General features: G+C 36.9%; 1 protein-coding gene across 5 annotated transcripts in view; it reads left to right on the forward strand.

Annotated features, from left to right (window-relative positions):
• Positions 1 to 8,415, forward strand: part of LOC114306608 (uncharacterized) — a 48,052-nt gene extending 39,637 nt beyond the window's left edge. For all 5 annotated transcript variants that reach the window (XM_082903165.1, XM_082903163.1, XM_082903166.1 and 2 more), the window contains 2 exons: positions 5,841 to 5,886; positions 7,904 to 8,415. In XM_082903165.1, the coding sequence (XP_082759291.1) occupies positions 5,841 to 5,886; positions 7,904 to 7,984 (127 nt within the window). In that variant the 3' untranslated portion in view covers positions 7,985 to 8,415. The remainder of the gene's footprint in view (positions 1 to 5,840; positions 5,887 to 7,903) is intronic.
• The last annotated feature ends 2,778 nt before the right edge of the window (positions 8,416 to 11,193 follow it).

The raw sequence follows: 11,193 nt of genomic DNA on the forward strand, positions 1-11,193 counted from the left end.
GGGGATTTGTCGATGGGAAGGGAAAAAGTGGAAAAAAAAATTTAACTCATCGTTAACTTTTTTCCCTCCTTTTTCCCTTTTCCTTCACAAATTCCTACTCAAATCCACAGCCTAATGAAAATGAAGTTGGAAAGAAACTTATGTTCGTTTCTAAAGGTCATAACTAAGAAGCATGGACACGGACACGTGACACGATACGAGTATGACACGGACACGTTTGTTAGAATATAATATGTAAAATGTTGCTTTAATAATTAGGTTAGTATAATAATTAGTATGCTTTAATAATGTACCTTTAATAATGTTGTTTGGTTTGTGCTTCTACTTTCGGTTTGTAATTGTTCTCCCTCTCCTCTATAAAGGAGAGAGCTCAACACACCATTAAAGATATCAATCAATAATACAATTCTCTTTATACATTGAATTTTAACATGGTATCAAAGCAGGTTTAGAATCTAATTTTTTCGCTTTCCCGGCGGGCGGCAACCTCACCTTAGCTGCCCGCCGGACCTCCGCTTATTTTCTACACATACCTTCCCATCACTGCCTAAATCCTCTCTCTTGAGGCCAATGTGAATTCCTCTTCTTCATAATCTGCACTTACTGTGGCATCTTTTCCTGAGGCAAACTCTGCAACCCAACACTCAGTCTATGCTTCTCCTCCATGCTCATTTGCCTCTTGTTAGGATCCTTCGCCTTCGGCTTTGGTTGCTTCCCCGGGTTCGCTCTCACCACTGCCGGCTTCACAGGAGGTGCTTGCACCGGTGATGGAGTCGGCAAGGTTGGCGATTGCAACGATTGCGGGTTTGATGATGATGTTGGGGGTTGGAATGCGACTCCATGAGCTCCCCTGTAATTCATCACTTAGAACAACACGTTGCTTTTGATCACCCCATGATGCCGCTGTCCTACACTTTGACTTGTGGTTGGAGTAACCCGCTCGAATTTTCCTTGGCAAAGTGAATACGCATGAGCAGATCTGCACTGTGCTTTTGCTGGAAACAATTGTTGCGAAAAGTGTCGCGATCGATCTCCGAGTGCTCTTCGAGGGATCTGAGTTTGGGGATTGACCAGATTTGCTCTCTCTCTCAACCTGATCTCTCTCCCTCTCGGAAAACACTGGCCATCGTCAACACCCATCTCTGCACAGCCACCAGCCTATTGATATGGCTCTCTCTGGACATGCTCGTTTACAAGAAAAGCTCTGTCATTGGTGCTGTCCAAGGCATGATCACTGGGCTTGTCTGCATCACTCCTGTTCCCCAATCAACTTTCTTTTCCTTTTTTTTTATCTTTATTTTAATCCATCTTTTTTTAAAAAACGAAACACAAGGTTTGTCCACCCACTCTTCTTTTATTTAAACATAAAACTCTCTCTCTATCTCTCACAGAGCTTCATACACACACACCCATTCTTCTTTTATTTATTTAATCACACCCACCAAGTTTGTTTCTCGAGTTCTCACCATTCCACAATTTTGAATTGCATAGTGCTGGTGGGACCTCCCACTAGCAAAAGCAAGTTATAATCCTAATTACCCTCTCTCCACTAATTCCTTTTATTCTTATTATTATTATGAACAACCTCAGAACCCATGTGCTCTTTGATCCCTTTTATGACACTTTCTTTATTTTATTATTTTATTTTATCTTTAAAAAAAAAAAAAAAAAAAAAAAAAAGCCACCCACGTGGGCTTGTCCTCTCTCTTTCTTCCGTTTGATTTCCAAATCTATTATTTTTATTTATTTTCTCTAAACCCCTTTTTTTTTCATCTCTTTCAAATACCCATTTTTATTTTATTATATACTCAACATTCCCATCATTCTTTTCCCCACTCCAATATATTATACTAGCCTTCATTGATTCAACGGGCTTCCACCACTTCATTTTATTTATTATTATTATTCTTATTTTCACCACCACAAAAAAAAAAAAAAAAAAAAAAAAAAACTACATTCATTCCAGTTGATTTTTTTTTACATTACCACACCTCCCATTCGAGTTTGCAAAAACACACTTGTTTTATTCATATCAGGGATTCACCCGGCTCACCATTCCAAACCCAACACACAAAAAAAAAAAAAAAAAACACAAAAAACACAAAAAAACAAGAAAACAAAAAAACAAAAAAAAAAACAAAACAAAACAAAACAAAACAAACACCAAAACATTTGTTTTCTTTTCTGCAGACGGCCACCCACCGACCTCACTTCCACTACTCTGCCGCCGGTCTCTTCTTTTTGCCTCCGTCCTGGGCGGCCCTTGACGGTGTTGCCTCCGTGTTTCCCACTCCACTGGGCACGATCACTACTCTCTGCTCCTCCACTGCAGCATATGGCGGCCCTCCAAATCGGAACATAACGGTGGCCTTCCGCTTCAGCTCCTTATTTTCCGCCTTTAGCACACTTATCTCTGCTCTCGCATCCTTATACATGCTTTGGAGCAGAGCCAGCTGGGCGTTTAACTGCTGCACCTCATTTGTCCTACTCTGCAGCCGGTGCGACAGGTTTGTGACCGCCGTCATGGTCTCCACACATGACTTCAAAGTATACTGATTGGCCTCAATATTAGTTTGCACCGCCATTTTTTGCTCCACCGACCGCATCGGAAAGTTCAACGGAGCAAAACCAGAGGCGCTTGGTTGAGGTTCACTGGCCACCGCACCAGTTATCTCTCTTGTTGACTCGTTGAGGTCGGGAAAGAGAGTGAGCAGACCACGGGACGAAGAGGCCATATTTTGGGTAGCTGAACGGGAAGACGAGGCCATGTTATGGGTTGCTGAGTGTTTCAGAGAAGGGTTGGTTACAGAGTGTTTACAGAGTGTTTCAAGATTTGCAGCTCTTAGCGACAAGCTCTCAGAGAACGAAGAGGTTTCAACTGGTTTGTTATGCTTCCAAGCCTCAGCCTCCGCTTCGGTTTATAAAGACCATGATGAAGAGGCAGACACGCGCATCATGCGCCGCTCGGCGCTCGACGACAACATGGGCGCGCCTTTTGATGGCATGCCTTTTGATGGCACGCCTTTTTATGGATTGGGCACGCCTTTTGATGGCACGCCTTTTTGAAAGATTGGGCACACCTTTTGAGGGTGCGACTTTTTAAGGGTCCGACAAGACTCAGTAAACTGTCCCGACATTGATTCCGGTTAGCTCCTTCATGGGTCCGACAAGACTCTGTAAACTGTCCCGACATTGATTCCGGTTAGTTTCTACAAGGGTCCAGCAAGACTCCGTAAACTGTCACAACAACTGTCACAGCATTGTCTGCTACAACGGTCCGACATGACCCCATAAACTGTCTTCTACATCGGTCCAACACGAGCCCGTGTCTTCTACATCGGTCTGACACGACCATACAGTGTCTCCTATCCATTTTTTATTTTTCAGATTATTTTTCTGTTTTGTTACTCTCTCCAAACTCAAGTTGGTTGGTTCCTATCCTCCTTGAGTTTGAGGGGGGCTGTTAGAATATAATATGTAAAATGTTGCTTTAATAATTAGGTTAGTATAATAATTAGTATGCTTTAATAATGTACCTTTAATAATGTTGTTTGGTTTGTGCTTCTACTTTCGGTTTGTAATTGTTCTCCCTCTCCTCTATAAAGGAGAGAGCTCAACACACCATTAAAGATATCAATCAATAATACAATTCTCTTTATACATTGAATTTTAACAACGTTGACACGTTAATTTCCAAAAAATGTAGGACACGACACGTGAGGGACACGCATAAAATATGTAATTTTATATATTTATTATATGTTATATATATGAATATATCATTAAAAAGATAATAAAAAATACAATATGATACTAATTCCTATAAATTTATATAGTTTTTGTTTTATTATTGTATCTTAAGTTGTTTTGTTCAAACTTATAATTAATTTCACATATGTCTAATCGTTAGACACTTGTATTTAAGCAATGGACACGTATGTCCTTCAAGTGTCCAAAGAGTGTCCAAGTCTTTAAAAAAATTTAAAAAATAGGACACGTTTTGAAGAGTGTCGGACACGTGTCCTGAGAGTGTCCAAAGAGTATCGGTGTCCGACACGGATACGACACGAATACGTCACCTTCTTAGAAGTGTCCGTGCTTCTTAGGGTCATAACTTTTGTTATCAGAATCTTACGATTCGCGATTCGATACGCAATTTTTGCAAAATCGATACGAATCTATGAGTGAATCTATTTTGGAAGTGAATCTTTAGTGAATTGCACGATTCACGATCGATTCACGATTCCATTCACTTTTTACGATTCATGCAATTTTTGAAATTATTGTGTTCGACGTATTTTCGGCTCATTTTTTCTATTTTTTTAGTGAAAATGACATAATACAACTTCTGACAGCATTTAATACCAAAATAACCAACATATATATATATAATTTGTTGTTATTTTAGTAATCATGGAGTTTTTTATAGCATCTAATCAGATTCAGTCAGACCTAACATATTTTTAACATTTCTTCTCATTTTTTTCCCCTTCAAAAAATTGTAATATATCTTCTAAAGATGTTTAAGATTAAAGTTACACTATGAATTATCTATTACTATTTTATTAAATTGAATATTACATGTGTGAGGTCAGTTATACCTTTTAAAATATTTTAGGCTTTAAAATAAAATATCCTAAATAATTCTTTCTTATTATTTGCTTACTCTTACTTAAAAAAGTATATATGCTTGTTGTCCAAATATCAATATCGTTGTTAACTATTGTTACTTTAGAAATTAATAGTTTGTCTATTTGGTTATTATCTTTATTAAGAATGGTTGATAAAAAATATCTATAAAAAAAAAAAAAAAGAAGGTAAGATGGTGATTTTACATAGGAACCTTTGTTAATTTCTTACCTATTAAATTACGTGATTATTATTCAAAATAATATTTTTATTGATTTAAGTCTAAATATTTTATATTCATAAGATATATTTAACATCTAAATGTGTAGATATATATTTTTAAGTAATTTAGAAAAAGTGACCGAATTTTTACGATTCATGATTCGATTCAATTCGCAATTCGGTACGAGGTCATTTCGATTCATGATATGAATCCTGATTTGACAACTATGACTCATAACTGACGCCTCCACTTTGTCAAAGCTTCTCAGGCTATCTTGTTCAATCTTCTTACTGGTGCTAAATTGATTTTGGTTGATGTTCTCTATTTTGTTCCCCAGTGACTATTTGCTTGACCAAAATGGAAAATATTGCTTATGATCCAATAAATTGTGTTTTCTTAAGAATCATCACATATGGAACTGACTTTTCTTTAACAAATAGAGCTAGACACCTTAGTGAGACCACTGAAATGGCTTATGTGCTGTTTAGCTCCATCTTCTGATTAAATCCCTGTAGTCTTCTTAATGACATTTCACTATCTATGGGACTAACTGGACATATGTGAAGCTTTTAAGTCTCTTTGTCGATCAGTTCAGTAGCATCTAAATGTCACTCAAGCTCTAAATTTACACTCCGTTTGTTCTGGCAGAAACATAGAAAATGTTTTCTTATGTTTAGTTGCTACCTTGAAACCAATATGCTAGTGGTTGTATTAGTGATGGTGGTGGTGATGGTAGTGGTGGGATGGTGGAGGTGGTGGTGGTAGTATAGTGGCATTGGTAAAGACTTCAATCCATAAAATGTTTTCACCCAAATAAGCTTTTTTTCGTTGGCCACAGAAAATGTTTTCGTTAACTTTCATTTTTTGTTGTACTAAATATTAGAAAATGCAGAAAACATATTTCACCGAAACAAATGGAGTATTAATTTTGAACATGTTACAAAATGAAATGCCTAGTTCTGATTTCATTTTCTTATTCAAATTTCAGGGATGAAAAGCTTAATTTTCCTGAGGTGGTCCATATCCATCAGGAGGTATGTTTTTTAAACCCTGTGATTCACTTGGTATATCAAGGAATTCCATCATGTGAATAAAAAATGATCGAAGACCACTTTGCAATCCAATAGAACTTAAGGAGCTACCAAAATTATATTTTAATTGACACTAATACATCGCTATAGTTGCCAAAATGAAAAATAAAAGGGTTATGCTTAAGACAACATAGATGTTTAATGGGTTGCCTTGATAACTTGGCCTATTGAACTTAGTTGACGTTGTAAACAGTTCATACTGATGCAACTCAAATTAGTTGTGCCTCTTTTGCAAGTGTAAGACACTCATATCAAATGGTTTTGAGTTTTTCAGATAGCTCTACAACTGTCTTGCAGGGGTGTTTGGATCTTGGATTTGGGGAGGGAAAAGGGGGGGGGGAACACCCGATTAGTAGACATTATTGTGTGTTTGGGAGGGGAAAAGTGAATGAAGTAGAAGCCTTTTTTTTTTTTTTTTTGGGGGGGGGGGATAATTACTATTTAGTGAGGAAGTTTTTTTTTTTTGGTGTATGTGCGTGCACAATAGAAGTGGGATATGAGAGAAACATAATTTCAAAGAGTTGCTAATAGCACCCACCTTTTATCTTTGGACCCTTGCCCCTTCCATTTTTTTTTTCCTATCACAATTTTACCTTCAATTTTATCCTCCATCTCCAACCTCCCAAACCCTAAGGTTACCCACCACTCGCTGCTCCAGCCACCCTTCCCTGTCCCTCCCCACCACCTCCTCTAGCCTAACCCCCCTCTGCCACCACCCCCCATCATTCCTCGCCACTTCCTTCGGCCATTTCCCACCACCCTCTATGGCCCCCTGGCTGTCTCGATCACCACCCCATTCCAGTCCCACACCCGTGACCACCACCACAACCTCTTTCTTCTTCTTCTTCTTCTTCTTCTTCTTCCCCCACAGCCCCTCCTCGTAACTGTCCCTCTCTCTCTCTCGCGACATCTGGTGGGGAAAGGACAGCTTGTTGGGAGAGGAAGAGGAGAGGTTGTGCAATGGGAGAGTTGGGAAGAGGGTTGTAGTAGGAAGGGGATCGCTGGTGTGGGAGGGGGAATCGTCAAAGGCGGAGGTGAGGGCTTGGATGCTGACAAGGGCGGGTGTCTAAAGAAAGGGGTATTATTGGGGATTGTGGTGGGAGTTCAAAGAAAAAAGGTGGGTAGCAATTTTGGCAGTTGGGGTTCTAAATAAAAAGGGTGGTGGCTATTAGAAGCATTGAGCCCTCGTTTGGGATGAGCTAATTTGCTTGACTTTTTGACTTTGGCTATTTTAGCATGACTAAAATAGTTATGCTTTGGATAAATTTTTACTCTTTTTTTTTTTTTGGTAGTTAATTTGATAGTTGTGAAAAAAAAAAGTAAAATGATTATGGTTTGAATGTGGCGTTTTGTCTTATTGGCTAAATTAGTGGATTTTGTCTTTATTGGCTAATTTACCCAAAATAGCTCATGCCAAACGTAGGTAGTTTCAAATGGTTAGAATCTTCCTTAAACTGACCAAAGTACCACTCCCTTTTCCCTTCCCCTCTTCTTTCTTTTCCTCTTTCCTTTGCAACTCCTGACCGTCGACCACCACTACAAAACCCTCTCCCACAATCCCCAGCCCCCACCCTTCCCTACACACCCTTGCCCTAGTCCCTCTCCCGCCAACCCCAGTCCCTTCCCCACCATTCCCTACCACTCCCAGTCATTCCCCCACCACTCCCAGCCCCTCCCCTCCCCACTGAACAACCCTCGCCCCTCAAAACCTAGCCATCTGTCACCCCAACCCCCCAACCCCTCCCCCATTTTAATCCACATCCCCTACCCTATTGTTGTGACACATTCTCAGTGCAAGAGCAAAACGTGCACAGTGCAAGTGTTGCACATAATTTTTGTGACAAAGTTATTATATAAGGGCATAACTAGTTTTCAGTTTATTTTCCCGTTTCACTCTGGGTAAAAATTATGAATATCATGATCATAATCAATTGGTATTTGTTCTTTTGTTGTTTCCCAGTTAATCTCATCTTATGGATCTCTTACTTTCGGTGAGTATACTGAAAAGCTCCTTGACAAGTATTACCACCTTAAAGCATAAAAGCTCGGATTGCCTAAACAGGTTCTCTTTATGAATATGTATATCTTCCATTATTGCAAAGGGTACTACCTGCACTATCCAATCCTTGTCATGTATAACTTTTTTTTTCCCCCTGCATTATTGACTTATTGTTTGCCAATTTATGTTGCTCCGTGATATAACGGTTTAGTTTCATGATTTTGGATGCTGCCCATTTCGGATCCTATGGAGAAAATATAGGGGGTTGCTTTCTGCTACAAACGATCACTGGTCGTAACTCATGGAGCGATCATTGTTTATATAATGACCAAATTATGTACCTACCTAGAAGATTTACATAATAATTAGGTAGGATGATCTCAATTGTTTGTCATAATCCAAACTCTGTTAGAAAGTACAGTCTTTCAAGTGAGTGGATGGAAATTACAAATGGTATCATTTAGATTGTTCAATATATTGCCTTATTTTTTAAATTCTCTTGCCAGAAAATCCATGATTGAAAACTAGAGGTTCGCATACCCAACATTTTCACAATGGCACGCTAGCTTGTCGAAGTGTTTCCTATTGGATGAGTTCTAGTAAAAGAGGACCCAGAAAATTGGCCTCACTTAGGATATTTACCAATAAGTCTCATCTCACAAACAAGTAATCCAATTAGTCCTAAGTTTTTTTTTATTGATCGGTTTCTTTTTGTATAGTCCTATTTTCGATTTTAGTAGTATTTTGGTTGACGATTATACCCTTTTATTAATGTGGCATGCATGATGTGACACTCTAATGTGACAGGTATTAATGTAACACTCAACATGACAGGTATGATGTGACTCTAAAAAAATTAAAAACTTCTTAATGTATTTTTTTCAAATGTGAAAACGTGGCGGGTATGGTGTGTCACTCTAAATCTTTTATTCAAAAATAAAAATAAAAATTCATTAGTGTATTTTTTTCAAATGTGACAATGTGGTTGGTATAATGTGACACTCCAAAAAAAATTAAAAACTCATTAGTGTATTTTTTTTAAATGTGACAACGTGGTGGGTATGATATGACACTCCAAAAAAATTAAAAACTCATCAGTGTACTTTTTCTAAATGTGGCAACGTGCGGGTATGATGCGACACTCCAAAAAAAATTAAAAATTCATTAGTATATCTTTTCCTAAACGCGACATATGACACTCTAACGTGGCGGGTGTGATATGACATTGCAAAAAATTAAAAAAAAATTAGTGTATTTTTTTCAAATGTGACACTCTATCATAGCGGGTATGATGTGATATTAAAAAAAATTTAGTATATTTTTTTCAAATGTGATATACCAATGTGGTGGGTAAATGAGTCATTACACATAAAAAAAAACTAAATGAATCACAAGAAAAAATATGGGACTATATAGATTACAAGTCTAAAATATGGGACTTATTGGTCAATCTCTCTTTAATAATTGCTAGTAGATGTAGAAATACAATGATATACATACGCGTAATGAGTATATATAGGAACAACATATTAATAGGGATGGGAATAAGTCGAGTTATAAGTTGTTCAAACTTGATTTGAAATTTTTTAAAATGTGAGGAAATACTTTATATTTTTAACAAACCTCAATGATGTATGATTCATCCTTATTAATAATGGAAACAGATTGGGATGGCTAATATAAGAAAATTTAGGGTAAATTACAAATATACTCCTTAAGATTTGTTTAAAATACAAATTATCTTATGTGGTTATAGAAATTATATCTTGCTCCTTAAAATTTTTAATTTCATAACAAATGACTTCTTTTATTAATAAATTATCAAGTCGTTTAACAGTTTTTAACGACGTCAAAATTTTATTTTAATTAATAATTTAAGTAATTTTATTATTTTATAAGAGAACAGTTAAGAATTTCAGCTTTTTAGTTAATTCCGTTAAAAAAATTCTAAGAAAACGGTGTTTATAATTTTTCAAATCACAAAAAATAATTCATATTTTAAATAAACTTTAAAAGGTGTATTTATAATTTACTTAAGAATTTAATAGATATGAAGGCTAAAACATGAAAATTTGATGATTTTAAGCAGACAAACCTTTTGCATGGAATTACAATCTTTTTTTTCCTTCTTTTTTTTTTTTTTTTTTGAAAACAAAAGTTATTATGTTGTACCCTTTTCCCATCATAGTTGGCCCTAGCCAGGGGTGCCTCTAAATGCACCTCAATTATTTGGTTGAGCGCATTAATTTTTAAATTTTTTATAATACCATTTTACCCATTAAATAAATAATCGAAATGTCCAAAAACCTAACTCTAGCCAACCACTCAACTTTGGCCACCTTTACCTAGCTCTAGCCACTCATTCACAACCCCTCTCGCCACACTCTAGTCGTTCTCTCACGTCCCAACGCCACCCACCAACCCATTCTTGCCGTTTGTCATCGCCGTGGCAACACCAACAACCTCTCATCTCTACAACTCGCGAAATACCCCCATCGCCCTCCACTTTTATGAAATCGATCTCCAGTTCAAAAAAAGTTGGCGGCGGTGGTTGGCAGCAAAAGAGTGGTGGTGGTAGATTGTTACCTCGTCGGTGTCCATTGTTGGGTCTTCCTATTGAATTGGGTTTTTGGGTTTAGGATCGAAGTGAAGGTAGAGAAAGAAACTGAGGGGGGAGAGAGAGAGAGGAAATTCTATTTCCACACACTTAATTATCAGTATACATTTTTTCTCAGTACACACACTTATTAATTTGATTATTAATTAATTTTCTCAATCTATATACTAAAAGTTACAATTATACACTTCACTCATAATCATTGTGCACGCACCACTTAACTCTCCTTTCCACACACTTGATGAGTGACCCTGCTTCCAGATTTGTAGACCCATTGTAGATCCACGTGAAAACTATTCAAGACCAAAGTGAGAAGTGAAGTGAAGTGAAGACAAAGTCCTCTATTGAAGACTCTATTGAACCTCCATTAAAAACCTTCAATATTATTGAAGATAATGCATCTTTCCATTTTGTTATTACATTTATCATTTTGTTATTGCATTTACCATTTTCAGATCTATGTACATTCCATTGCCATAAAACCCTTGTTTTTATTTTTATTTATTATTATTATTATTATTATTATTATTATGTTTTTTGGTTTGGGGATTTCGGCACTGGTTTTTCAAAATTATACATTTAATTCGAAACTTAACTTCCGAATAAAAGTGATTAATTCGACAAATTTGTTCCG

Source organism: Camellia sinensis, chromosome 13, assembly GCF_055761805.1.
Source record: "Camellia sinensis isolate YWXY chromosome 13, ASM5576180v1, whole genome shotgun sequence".
Lineage (NCBI taxonomy): Eukaryota > Viridiplantae > Streptophyta > Magnoliopsida > Ericales > Theaceae > Camellia > Camellia sinensis.